The sequence below is a fragment of the Tympanuchus pallidicinctus genome, unplaced genomic scaffold (assembly GCF_026119805.1).
Source record: "Tympanuchus pallidicinctus isolate F22 unplaced genomic scaffold, pur_lepc_1.0 scaffold7, whole genome shotgun sequence".
NCBI classification, from domain to species: domain Eukaryota; kingdom Metazoa; phylum Chordata; class Aves; order Galliformes; family Phasianidae; genus Tympanuchus; species Tympanuchus pallidicinctus.
In genome coordinates this window covers 16,016,218-16,030,453 of record NW_026294791.1, presented here as the reverse complement: position 1 = coordinate 16,030,453, position 14,236 = coordinate 16,016,218, and the positions used below count along the sequence as shown (strand labels likewise).

General features: G+C 41.5%; 1 protein-coding gene and 1 long non-coding RNA gene across 9 annotated transcripts in view; one reads left to right on the top strand and one right to left on the bottom strand.

Annotated features, from left to right (window-relative positions):
• TECR (trans-2,3-enoyl-CoA reductase) overlaps positions 1-13,580 on the bottom strand; it is a 28,789-nt gene extending 15,209 nt beyond the window's left edge. For 4 of the 8 annotated variants that reach the window (XR_008202332.1, XM_052666429.1, XM_052666425.1 and 1 more), the window contains exons 1-7: positions 8,420-13,345; positions 7,488-7,545; positions 4,418-4,468; positions 3,930-3,981; positions 3,545-3,589; positions 2,163-2,266; positions 71-186 (exon numbers count right to left, since the gene is read on the bottom strand). Coding sequence is in view for 7 of the 8 variants with exons in the window: in XM_052666429.1 (XP_052522389.1) it covers positions 71-186; positions 2,163-2,266; positions 3,545-3,589; positions 3,930-3,981; positions 4,418-4,468; positions 7,488-7,545; positions 8,420-8,436 (443 nt within the window). In the remaining variant the exon portion in view is untranslated. Of the gene's footprint in view, positions 1-70; positions 187-2,162; positions 2,267-3,544; positions 3,590-3,929; positions 3,982-4,417; positions 4,469-7,487; positions 7,546-8,419; positions 13,346-13,489 lie in introns of those variants that run through there. The other 4 variants (XM_052666426.1, XM_052666431.1, XM_052666428.1 and 1 more) reach the window with 4 other exon arrangements.
• LOC128072544 (uncharacterized) lies at positions 183-6,408 on the top strand. Its single transcript, XR_008202333.1, has 2 exons — positions 183-1,779; positions 3,032-6,408. It is a non-coding gene; the product is annotated as an uncharacterized LOC128072544 (long non-coding RNA).
• Positions 13,581-14,236: the final 656 nt, after the last annotated feature.

Below are 14,236 nucleotides of genomic sequence, written 5' to 3'. Positions count from 1 at the left end.
TGTGGCAAGACATTTGGAATAAGACTACAATGCTAACAAGAAATACAGCTCAAGCCTGCAACGGACTTACTTAACTACTGGATGTGGGCTTGATGTAAACCTCTCATCCAGTCCATACACAAAAGGCATGCGGAAATAAAACAGAAAATAGATGAACAATGGACCTGTATATTCTATCAAAAATACCTGCAAAAAGAGAGAAAATAATTAGACAGCTGAATTAGATGATGGTTCTGCTTTGGTTTCTTTGTAATAAGTGATGCAGTGGGATAAATACTTCCACTGACCCAAAATGGCATTTAGAGATGCATGGGGAGAATAGCAGCTATGAAATCAGTAGACATGCACATAAATGTTTTGCAATGCATTTGCCTCAACTGCATACAAACAGCCATTGCCACTGCAGCTGACACAGCATGGATATGAAAAGGTAATCATGGTACCCCAGAGATGGTGATAAATGGGCATGCAGGTTACATTTATGCAGCTCTCACCCTCCTCTTGCCCTCAAAACCTTTTTTTTTTTTTTTTTAAACTTATTTTGGGTTAAAATGAAATTAGGTGAAGAATTTGTCTTGAAAGATACGTGCTTTATTTCTAATTAATGAATTTCATTTAAACTAGAAACACAATTTGCAAGTGTTCAGGTGACCCCATGTGTATGAACAGTTAGCACTGCAGATATTCCAGAAAACAATTCACTCTATGCTCAAAAAATCTTTCATTTGGAAAAATAAAACAAACACCACCAAGAATAAAGTAACAACTAGAGGAAATTAAATAAACTATTATCTAACTTAATTTCATTCCAGATAGGAGTGTATTTCTCATGAGCATCACTTTATATTGTCGCTAAGTATTTGGACTAAGTATTAACAGTTGAATTTTCAGCTTTTCTGAGTGAGAAAGGTAGTTCAACACCTCATTTTTAGAGAGAAAAAGGAAAACTGAAGGAAAGCACAAAATGCATCACTTTTCTCATGTGTTTAGTTATTTTTACTGGAAGAAAAGTTGTTTTTGTATCAACTTCTGTAACAGAATCAGCATTTTCTGTGGCAAAGGTATTAAAAAGGCAAAAAATGCGTTGTTAATTTTATTTTTATCAAAGCATTTCTTGGCTTACATCTGACTGAAGTAGGTTGAAGGAGAGAGAGAGAAAAGGGTAAAAGAAGAATAATGGATTGGAAGAAGTCTGGTGTGTGATATTTTGGTATATATTCAAGTACATGTGTTTTGGAGTCTACACTGTCATTAGTTTTCTCTTCTTACTGACTCATGGTTTGTGCATCAGCTGCCTTACTTATCAGCATAGCATCCAAAGAATTGATCTAAAGATTCAGACTTGTAGGGGTTTTTTTTGTTTTGTTTTGTTTTGTTTTGTCTCCTGTGAATCTACCTATTTGTCACTGACACAGTATTTTGTTAATTTTTCATAGATAAGAAATAGTAAATGTGTCTCTAAATTACTGGGTACCTTTTACCCTTTGTGCTGTGCTGTTTTGTTAGAAGTAGTGCTAATATGTGCACTATGGACTTTCTGAAGAACCTTCAAAAGTCGTTGATCACCTCATTGCATAAACATGAATGCAGTGTCACCTGCTGTGTGAGTTGTGATGGGACCTGTCTTTGAGCTGAGAGAGTAAACGTGAGATCTTCGTGGATTATAGAAATGATCAGCTTTCATTAGCCTGGCATTAGCATCCTGGGACACAGCCATATACAACTAACTAATTTTACTTTCATGCATTTTCCTGCTGAAGTCAGCTCAATTACTGACAGGTAAGTTTCTCAGATGCCTCTTTGCAGGACAACCTTGGAGTATAATCTTTATCTCTGTCAGGAGGGTTGCACAGGAATTTAGATACTTAGTTCCTAGTGATTAGACATCTAAATCCATTTGAGAACCTGCACCTTATTTCAGCACAGCCAAACTAACCGAGTAGCAAGTTTTCCTCTGCTGCCCTTCTAGGGAACTAGACATTCAAAATGTTTTCTTGCTGCTTTCCCTGGATAAAATGAACTGAAGCAATGAGGGTTCATTGCCTGCATCCACTGTCAGAGCAGGCGTCATGCAGAAATACTGGAGTGAGACAAAAAGTGATGTAAAGATTAATTATGGAAAAACAGCCATTAAATTGGCTCAGATTTGAAGCATAGCTCACCGTAGTCCATCCTATCTGTGGCCCTAAATCTTTAAAGTATAAAGTAGCAGTTGTGCCAACAGGGAGGTGCTGCAGGATTTCCTCATTCCTCAGGGACTTTCCTTCTGAGAAGGAAAGAGGTAATTACATCTCAGTGAAATTCAAATCAACTACACTAGCAAACTAGCTTCATATTGTGCTTTTAAAAGACTAAGATTCTTTGACCTGGCATAAGTTTATTGGAATCGAAGTTTAAAAAAATATTAAGAAAGTTTACACTTAGCTTTGAATTATCCCTGGGATCACGTGTAAATCTAGGTCCTCTATTCACACCAAGACAGAAGAATTCCCAGTCCTATCTGTCTGCCTAGTCTGGTAGACTTGCTTCATCACTGCTACAGCAGAATTTGCTGATGGGACACTGCCCTTTAGTATAGTTCACTGACTTGGTCAGCTTCACCTCCATCTCTCTCTTGCCAGCTTCTCATTGCTCATCAACAGACACCCAGATGGGATAAGCTGTAAAGGGAAGGCCCTCCTACAGAGGTTTGATTACCAGTTTTTTGTTTGTTTGTTTGTTTGTTTGTTTTCCAAACAATCAGCCAAGAGATGATTCCACAGGAACTACGCTGGTGCGCAAGTTTTTTAACACCTGGATTTGGAGGAATCTGAAAACGTAGATCTTTTAAGAAGGAAATAAGGCACTTATATACCTGTTTGCTATGGATAGATTCTACATGATGAACTAATCATCACCAGCGTAATTTTAAAGGGAATATATAAATCAAATTAAGCTCAATAAAAGCAGAAGAACAAAGTGATAGATTTTATACTAAATGCTAATATGATTTAATGTAATTTGTCAATTAAACTATCTTTTGTGCACCCAGGCCATGTACTATGAGGCTTCCAGCAGTGATACCTGCAACTCCATTAAACCAGTCAACCACCTGTCATCAAGATTTGTCAGAACATTTGTGGCAATATGTTTTGTATTTGCTTACTTCAAAGGAATTTCAATTCCTGGCTAAGAGCAGAGAGGATAAAATGAATTAATATCTGCAACTCCTTAGTGCTCCCAGTTTAGCGTCACTATGGGGATCGTTTCACTGAAGCTAGGGGAAATTACTGTCAAGAATCTGTGCTTTAAAACAAATGTTCTCAGTAGTTATAAAATGCATTGGAGCAATATGCAGGTTCCTGAGTTAATTACCAAGTGGATGGATGGAACTCTTTTCAGTACTTTGAAAGAACTGAATTTGTTTTGGAGCCTCTTCAGCCTTCACAGTACTAAGTAACATAGCTTGAAACTCATTTTTAAGAGCTGATGCCCATTCAAAGTACACCTTTCACGTGAGGCCACTGCTCAGAGCTTTATTACTCTAGTCTTCACAGGTACTTACTTGGATCAAGTTTTATTGACTGTCTTGCTGGATACCACTGGGGATCTGTAAAACCATGAAGAATTTTGTGATATACAATGTTTCTTATAAATTATCCACTGTTACAATGAATGAAACACAACACAGATTTATTTGAAGATATTTAGGAAGGTGTATCAGGCTAGTATAAAAATTGTATTGAAATCTCACTATGATCACATTCATGTGCAGATTACCTCACATTGTCATAAAATCACAGAATGGCCTGTGTTGGAAGAGGCTGTAAAGATCATCTAGTTCTAGCCTCTAATGTGCATATGCATCACGTTTCACCTTATATAATTTTTTCTTATTTATATACTGGATATTCTGATGCAATACAAACTGTTGCAAAAGTTATACTCACATAATTTATGGAACATTGATCTTATCTCCCTAATTGTAGCATTTGGTTCCACCTAGGCAAAAAAGAACATATTTATATATATGTATATATATATATACGTATGTAAGATACGTATTTTTAAAGACAGCTGTTAGGATTGGTATGAATGATTCAAAACACTTCTTACAGGAAAAGTGGAGGACCTGATTTGTGACATCTGTTTCAGAGGCAGCTACTGTGGCAGTACTCAGTGTTACTACAGCAGCAGTGACAGTTTGATGGCTTCTAAATGAGTAAGGGACAACTGGCACCATCTTAGAGAAGCAAGTGAAATTGTGCTCTTTGCACAAGAGGTATGAGTACGAAGCATATGAAGCATGAACAGTTATTGTCTCCTTAATGCCAAAGAAGGGCTGTCAAAATACTTTTCGCAAACATTAACTTTGCTTTAAAAAGAGCTAGCAATTTGTAAATAGTCACCTAATGTTTTGAGCAGGTTTTTATTTTACCTTATCTAAGAAGCATAATTGTTCCTTTGTCTTCCAGTCAAGGATTTCCACCTGATAGGACACAAAACAATAATCATTAATTACTGACTGCATAATATCTAAACTCTTAGTTGACTCTCAAATTCACAATCACTATTCAGAATGAGATACCATTTTTCTATGATCTACATGTGAGAAGCAATTCTAATGTGCTCAAGAGACAGCTTTAATCAGAGACAGGATCTCAAATAACTCAATTTGTGACAAAAGTAACACTTGACAAATAAGTTGTCTTCATGGATAAATTCAGAAGCAGTAGTAGCTAATTTACTGACCAAAAGATGCATATTCAGGGATGTTCTCTTAAACTAAAACAAAAAGAGCAAATAAAGAGAAGTTTCACGCAAATCATTAAGGAACAAATTTGTCTTCAGAATTGTTCTGATTTGTAAAATGAGACAATTCAAGAAGAAATGTAAATGTGCACTACATGCATGTAAGCAAATATTTTGAATATGTATAGAATGAAGATTACCGTGCATTGTTCCTGGAATTTGTTAATTGTGAAGAGAGTAAAAAACCTCAAATGACATAATGAACAAATGCAGCTAAAAATGGAGACTTCACACATCATCGTGATACATGCAGCATTGTATGTGATATTATGTTATTCTTGCCTCTCAGATCACCTGTATTACAAACTGCGTATCAGCATTTTATATTCCAAGCAGCTGAGACAAGGATAGAGTAGACTGTTTTGATGATCAAATGACATTTTGGCAAAAGATTTTAGGAGTCCAGTTACAGCAGGCTCTTACAATACACTGGTTGTGTTTTAATTCCATTTGTTTCCATCAAACACTTAGCTGTACCACAGGGTCCATTACTAAGTTTGAAGGATCAAAGCTTATCTGTCACACTAAATGACTGTGGCTATCATTACTCAGTTTGGGTTTTGCTCTTTGGTTTTGTTTATTTTTATAATATCTACCATTAATTACGTTTGGTATTAACTGACCAAGAGGACAGATTAACGGTAGACTTTAAGTATGACTCCTGGCTAAAAATAGGAGTCACAGTCCAGTATCTTTCTGACAGTTTCTTTGAAGAGATCACTCAGTTAGAGTGTCTTGTTTCCCCCTTTTACTTGTCCCAAATTGTTCTTTCTCTTTTAGTGTAGCAATGAAGCACTTCAGCTCCAGCCAGTAGTATCAGATCTCATCCCACAAGGGATACTAATGCAGTAGTATTTTCCACCTGCACCCTGTAAGCTCCAAAGGAAGTGCCAAGGGAGGTGAGCACTTCTCCTCCTTTGCAGTTCATGAAGAATGTAAGCCACATTGGGGTATTATGTATTTCTCTCTTTGTTGCTGGTTGTTGTTGTCGTTTAAATACATATTTGAAACGATGTAGATTACAAGAGTTACTGCCTCTGTGGGAGATCCCTGTGGGAAAGCAAACAAAGTGAATTGTGTTATTCTGCAATACTGACCTACAGTATTCTGACTCTCACAAGCCACAGAACAGGTACTATGGGGGCTGTAAACTCATTTTTGTCCCTTGAAATGCTGAGTTACTACAAGGTTTATTGAAACCTCTGGTGTATCTCAAAGTTTTTGTATCAAAAAACACCACTGGGCAGCCCTACTGACTACAGCAGTGAGTAACTTAGAAGCCTCCTCCTCATTCCATACCCAGGGACAGCATATGCATATTGGATTGGAATCTCTACCCAGGCAGTTCTATTCTATGACTTTCAGTGTCCATATTAGAGAAGTCCTCTCCAGGCCAATTACAGAGCAGGCTGGCCATCTTTCTGCCACTTATGCTCTTCTAATTAGTTTACTCTCATTTTGCACAAGGCCAGACAGAAAATTACAAAACATTTTCTTTTGCTCTGTGTTCTTCCTGGGGGAAGCTATGCAGAAATTCTGGTATTTCTGTGAACCATTGGAATCAGTATGGGAAAGAAGCAAACAAAAACAAACAAATAACAACAAAATAATCCAGGATCTTCTGTATTCCTGTTTGGTTTAATTGCAAGATGTCTCTTTGAAGTGCCAAACTGGCATACCTTCCTGTATCAGCCCATTTCTTAAAAAACGTAATAGAAGCCTATATGATGGATCCAAACTTTTTTGAAGATGTGTTGTCAATGATGAGATGCAATGGCCAACAGCTGCAATATGGGAAATTCCAATCAGATACAAAGAAAATGGCCCAATATTTGACCAGGTAGCCTAGGGGCAAGGTACTATTTCTGCCTTTGGAGGTATTTAAAACTGGGCTGGACAAGACCCAGTGCAGTCTGATCTAGCTGCATCTGCTTTGAGCAACAGTTGGACTACATGACTTCCAGAAGTCCCTTGCAACCTCTGTTATTCAATGTTGAGGTATTTTTGGGCAGTCCTTCCCGAACTTGAAATATTTTGGTTACTATCGGTTACTTTCAGGATCTAAGCAAATATACATGCTTTCCCCTTTCAGAAAGAGGAACACAAGAACACAGCTGTAGATTCCATTCCAGCCTGCAGAAATCTGTATGACAAAAGAGTGAAAGCAAAGTAAACCGTTTCCTTTAACTATCATGCCTCTAATCTGTGACAAAATGCCCCCACAGTAGTTAGCTGTTCTCTGCAAAACAGACAGAAAAGACTGATCCAAACTAAGAAATGTTATTTTTCTGAACATAATGGCCAGCCACATGAACCTAGATAGCACTGAACACAGTGTTTCCAGTCTTGAGGCACAGCACCAAGTCAGTTAATGTACTGGTTGGCAGCAGTCTTTAGATACCCAGCAATCTGTTCTTGGAACGCTTACTGATGGATACCAGCTCTCTTAAACAAAAATTTATGGCTCAGAGAATTTTAATTTTGAAGTATTCTTAAAGAGTTTAGCAGAATAGGATGCTGACAATTGATTTGCACTAGCGTGGTGTGACTTGCAAAACACTTATTTGGTGAATTTTTGAAGGCATTTTGAATTACCACTTCTCTAAAACTATTTTGAATAGAATTTAATCAGTAGGCAGATTTGTGCAAGATACCTGTTAGTTAAAGCACTTCTAGAAGTGACTACAGGTACATACCTTCAATGTTGAGGAGCCAAATTTGTTCTCATGAATAAGGAGCAAAGATTGATAGTGTCTTGAAAGGCAGAGAAAAATTCGGAATGATTGCTTAGTACAGGTCAAAATCAAAGTAATCAATTTATGATAAAAGCCAAGAAAACTACTTTCAAGTGTTAGATATTTATTCAGAAGATTAGAAAGTTTATCCATAGGGGAAAAATGGTTGAGCAAACTTTTTTTTTTTTTTTTAAGATGCTGTCTCTAATAGGATTACAAAAATACAATAAATCAATTTCTCTCAGTTTAATCAACAGATATTCAAAAGTGATGTGAGTAACTTTTAAAGAAGTACTGACACATCATGTTTCTGCATGTTGGAAGCATAATTTGCAGTCATTTGTACTCAGCAGATTCAGTAAACTCCAAACTTCAGCTTAGAGAGATTTTTTGAACACCAACATAAGCATGTATTGTATTGGTTTATTTTTAAGTTAAGAAAAAAAAAAAAAAACCAGCCCAAAACCTGCTTATTTTACAGCCTAGGAGCCAAGCAGCCCAAGAGAGAGCTATGCAAAACGAAAGAATTATCCCTGAACTATTGGACTGCTTGTATCAGTGAGGGTCCTTTAATTCAACCACCCCCCCAAAAAAAACAAATCAGTGGTTGCCACAGTCCCAACTATATCTTTCTAAACATTTTATTCTTCCTATAGTATTAGTCATTTTCTCTATTCTCTTAGAATTTTCTGGAATACTGTGTTTTTTATGAAGGAAGCAGACATGGCTCAGTGTGATTTCTCACTAGGGCATATTGGAAATAACTTTCTTTAAGTCATTAGAGTTAAGCCAAGGGGAAACTGCTGTAGTTTTCAGTCATTACCACAAAGCCAAATTTCATGCTAATCTGTTAAGAACAATTACTCTGTCAGTTCAACTAGATAAAGCCTTACCTCTCTGAAGAGCTCATATTTCATGAAACTAGCATCTTATTACTATTTCACCTAGTTTAAAAAAGGAGATGCAGTGACACTTGGACAATTAAATTTCTCTTTCATAAAGCAGATGTCTAACGTGCACAAGTTCACAAAATACACACCAGGTGTTTTACTGCTCAGCCTCCTAAATTCTGCTCCTATGTGTGCTCACGAGAACAATCATCTGGAATGTACTGAAACTCACTATCTTTCTATTTCTTCCACCTGTTTCAGACTTGTTAGCTAGGCATGCTTGCATGTAAACCCTTAAGGACCTTGATCCAGTAGCAGCATCATTCCAAGGTCAGCACGAAGCACAGCATTTAAATTAATTCTGAATGAAAAGAAGCTATTGCGAAGAAGGTGATGTGGTCCTTCATGCTTTATATATAATGGTTAGACACACAGCCAAGAAACGGAAACGTGCTATAGACTGTCTTCTATACCATTACCAACTCCTCTCATAGAATCTGGGCCACCAAGGAGTAAAGGATTCAGGAGACCAAAAAGTACAGACAGGAAAGGGCAGGAATGTTTTCCAGTAAAAAGCCAGAATCTTCTACCAAGGAGAAATCCTAAATCCCCATCTTTCTGGATTGCTTTAAGCATCGCTTCCTTCCACTGTCATTCTGTGCATCCTTTCCCTGCAGCTGATACCTTCTGATATACCACCCAGTGAAGGGCTGGAGCTGAAGTAAACTTGGATGGATAGCTTAAGCAAATTGTCGTAACCACTCTTGGAGCTGGGTGCCTCACGTGACTGCGTGGCAAGCTTAGTTTGCTTTCTTGATTTGGGCCTGTGAAGGGCAACAATTGTAGGGCTACAGTCATCCTTGAGAATGAGAAAGCCATTTATATAACTGATTGAAACAGTCTGTAAGAATAAGTCAGGAAGGAAAATAACACTTTATTCCCTTGGAGTGGGAGGCTGAATTTTTGTCCCCTCTCCAAAAAACAAACAAACAAACAAACAAGCTGTTAGAGTTTTGTGTGTTAGAGGTTATTACAGTGAATTCTGACTCCTGAAAGCCTATGAAAGCTTTCCAGTTTTTGTTACCATGATATCTTCCAAGAGGATACACAAGATGGGAAAGTGACCTGCACCAGTTAATTCTGACTCAGTGGGTATTTTCTTGCCCTGGCTAACACAGGGCTGCACATTGCCAATTTCCCAGTCATGCTGAAGACTCACATCATTCACTGAGTATCACTGTCACTATTAAGCAGGCTGGAATGCTTCCATCTGAGAATCTAAGTCAGTTTTGATGCAATACTAAGTAGATATCCAGGCTTTTCAACAGCACTTCCTAGCCTTTTACGTGTGGAAAAAGAGACTATCTATAGCTCAGGGCTCTAGTTCATAGTGATTATTTTCCACAGTGGCAATATTCAGGTAGAAGAGGCTTATAAATTCTTTGTGAAAACACAGTCATTTCTTTGAATCAGCACTGTGATTTGCAATATTGAACTTCAGTATCTATAGTTCCATTACTACTTTTCACGAATCATTTGGTGGATGAATGTGAAAATGTAAATCCAGGGTACACGTCAAACATGGAATTGAAGAGACTGAAGGGAGGAGGGGGCTGTGGTTTTTTTAATCACATCTAGTTTATAAAATATACTTCAAATAAGTCCATTATTGTCTCTAAAATAAGACTTTAGCTTTCAAAAGCAGCCTTCAAACCCTGAATGGCTCCAGGTACTCCCTGCCAAGTAACATTTTATTGTCACATTTCCCTCTACAAAATTTAGAGTTTCTCTCTTAAGTTCCATGAAGAAAAAGAACAAATTGCCCATCTCTTAAATGAAGCAACACAGCTGTCTGTACAAAGTGTTTTGGATATGGAGAACGGATGAGAGAAGAGAAAGGGAAAATGTTTTTCCCCATATTCTCATCTTTCTGTGATGATAATTGTATGTGTTACTTGCGAAAGCAGATGACATTTTCAAATGGCAGGGCAATTTTCTGCAGTCTCCCTTTAAATGACTGTTGAAACATCTCACACATGGCCTTGTCTTGCTTGGGCAGCTCTTGGAGAATACAGAATCTTAAAATCTTCTGCAGTCCTGCTTTTGGCACTTGCTCTCAGTGTCTCTACTTGGTGAGGCTCTAGACAGCATAGCGCTGAGTGGAAGAAGCCTTTGTAACAGGAGCTGCGACATCTCAGCAATGCTGGCCAGGCAGCAGCCATCCCCCTGCATTCAGAAGGTTTTCATCACAGTCAGAAGGGGGAGAAAATTTAAATGCCAGCAAGGACAGGGGGGAGGAGGGAGGCAGTACATTATTGCTTTTAGCAGTACTGCATATGTCAGCTCAGTCTATCCTCGGGGAATGAAGACTCCAAAACATTTCTGGTTAGAACTGCTTACAAAAGGCACTTCCCGTCCAAACTAGTTAAGGAAGCAAAATTACAACTGAATTTCTTACGATACTGATTCTCTACAGTATTTGCTTAAGCATATTTCCTCTAGGAAGACAGAGGACCATTCTGTTTTTCCTACATGCGATGCTTTTGAAGACCTAAACCTGTTAAACAGAAAGAAAAAAAAGAGTAGAATTCATCAGCCTAACTTCAGAGCTCTGTGCTACAGATATTTATGTCTGAGCATCTCATATAAACCCTTTGTAGGGAAAGGAGAAAAGCTGGCACTTCCAGGATCAGTCATATCATAAGCTTAGAATCACATCTAAAATAGGCAGAAGAGTTATTTTCTAATCAATTTAGATAAATGAGCAGTCCTAGAAAACATCAGTTATCTAGATACCAGTCATAAATCTCTACATTCTGGGCAATGAATCTTTCTCCAGTACTGTCAGGCATGCACACGGCTCTGAACAGTAACTGTTCTTGCTACTTTTCTTCTGAGCTATTAGTGATAAAACAGCTGTGAGATGAAATGATAAACATACCAGCACCCAAACAAGACCCACTGTAGCATTACTGCAGAACAAGAAGTATGCAGGCAGTCATCTAGACGTGGGTCTAGGAGTGCAGGGGACCTGACCATCTATCAGTTCTAATGCAGACTTCTTGTAAGTAGAGGCAAATCACTCTGCCCGTCTGGACTTTTTGTGCTGATCCATTAGATCCAGCATACTTGGGCTTAATTTAGTTGTTGCTCATAGTTCTTGGCACTGAACTCTGAACATAGCCAATTCAAAGAAAAAGGTTTAAGGTGATTCCAAAATTCCATCTACCTTTCTACTACTGGCTTCTTCAAAGTCATATTAATACGTTCCCTATTTTGGAAGTCTTCAGCAGCAGTAAGAAATACTCTTGTAAAAGAATTAACAGCCAGTGTCTGATCACAAGTAGTCTCATGCTCTTGCCCATCTTTTTGTAGGTCCATTTATGGGTAAGGGAGAGAACTTTCCCACATACTCAATATGAAATTGATTACATACTGGCCTTGATAAAATGCCCCCAAACAGGAATATTCCAATTCTGATAAATCTCTGCTAAACTTGTAACTGTCATATTAGAAAAAGGTCAGAGAGCAAGAGTTTGGTGTTTGCAAAGTGCTCTGTAATTCTTACAAGGAGGCACCACAGAGAAGCAATAAAGGGCAAAAGGTTTTGAGATATACAGAGATATGTATAGAATTGCACACTAATCCAAAATAGGGAATATTACCACTTGTGATATCAGTAGAGATTTTTTTTCTCTTATGAACTCTTGGGAGTGGTGGAACATTCATCTTCTGGTTTTGATAACTCAGTTTCAGATGTTTGCTGAGGAAGTGCAATTCAGCATACCGAGCGACCTTGAACTTGTAAGCGAAAGCAAATAAGTGAGAACAGCGCAGGAAGCCATAGGCAGCAGCACCCCGCGCTGCCCTGTCCAGTGCCACACCTTGGGTCTGCTCTGACACACACTGCATGACTTCAGGCACATCTGCTTGTGCCCATTATCTGCTATGCAGAGAAGAGGACTAAGAAACAAAGCTGGCATGTAAATTCATGAGATGTCCGAATTTACATTAGCGTTGCTTTGACAGAGGATATTGATTAGACACCAAGAGCAGGCTCTGCTGCTCCGTTCTGCCCAGTGGAGTGGAGCAAATTATTCTACTTTCTCACCTTTGTCCCCACTTTAGAGTAATGGGTGTTATAAAGAAGCTTGGTACAATGGGAGCAGGAGACCAAACTGCAGGTCAGACAGTGAGGACATTGAGAGGCATCCGCTGAGTGCCTGCTCCTGCATCTGGATTTCTCAAGACTGTGGGACACCAGTAGAAATGCAGGAGGCAGTGACAAGATTGGGCATTTTTCCTAAAAACTTGGGAGGTCAGCATTGCAGGGAAGAGGCAGAGTGGGCACCCACCTCTCTCCCAATGCAGCTACAAACAGCTCAGTGCGTCGAGTGTGACATCCAAAAAACTTTTATCCCTTTGAAAAGCAACATCTCAACTTCTAGGCTGCGCAGAAGCAGGCTCTTTTCTCTTGTTTTAGAGACCGTTAATGTTACAGTAACAACTGTTTTGTTATTTTGTGTATTTTGCACTGGGTGAAATGCGTTTTTAGTTGAGTCTTGCGCTGGAGCACACCAAGCGCGAGCCCGCAGAACCACAGGGCAGCTGGCATTTAGCCAGCACCGCCTGGCTGTGTAATACGGGCACCGCTAGGGATCTTTGCATTAGCCAGTCTCGTCCTCGCGGAGAGTGGGTCCGTCTCCCTTCCGGCCCTCCAGGTCCATCTCACCCCGCACGCACAAGCAGACGAACGGACGCAGCGCCCGCCGACGGCACCGCGCGTCCCTCTCAGAGCGCGAACGCGACCCCGCACAAAAGGGGAGGACGCCGGGTACCGAGAGGGTTCCTCGCCGCCTCCGGCCCGCCCGGCGCGGCTGGGTATCGCCGCTAGAAGCGGCCCGGAGATCCGCCCCGCGGCTCCCCGCAAGGAGCACCGCTAAGCGGTGGCTCCGGCTCCCGGCGCCTCACTGCGGATGAGACTGCTCCCGGCCCGCCGGGTTCCCGGCCGCCCCTTCGCCGGCGGCCGTCTCTGCGGGCTCACCCACCGGCACGGCCGCCGCCCGCACCCACCTCGAAGAAGCCGGCCCTGCCGCCCATCCTGCGCGCCGCCGCGGCGCCGTCCCCGGCCTCGCGCCGCTGCCGATCGGGCGGCGCCGGCCCCGCGGAGGGGACCCGCGGCGAGCGGGAGCGCCCGGCCCCGCCCCGTCGGGCTCCGCCCCTTCTGGCCCCGCCCCGCCCCGCCCCGGGAAGCGCGAAGCAGCAGCTTCGCCGCCGGGCCGGAGCGTGCGGCTTCTCTTGCTCGGCCGTGCGGATATCGCGACGTTCGGTTCCGCTCGGGGGCGGTGCTGCGGGGTGCGCTCCTCGCCGGGGCCGTCGTGAGTGCGGGACGCAGCGCCGGGTCGCGCGGCGCTCCGGGTTTTTGTGGTTTATGGAATAAAATCCGTGCTTTCGCAAATCGGCGGCGCGCTCGCTGTCACGGCTGCTGCGGAACCGCCGTGACGTCGCTGCACTGCGTTTTAAGTTTCATCCGAAAGAAAGCACGACAGAACCAAACGGGCACCCGGTTCCTCTGAGGGCTCCTTGCTCGTCTTCTCTGGATCCCCACGCATTACTCACGGCGCCGCGACCGAACCTCGCATGGCCGCGGCGATTTCCGCGAGCTAAACGAGCGCCATTGGTTCAGCGGCCGCAGCCGGCCACCGTCCGCAGGGAGCGGGGCGGCCGCCCGCCTCGACCTCTCGCTCCGCCCCGCCGGCACGCGTGAGGCTGCGACGGCGGAGCGAGCGGCGCTCGGTGCGCGCTGCCTCCCAGGCCGGG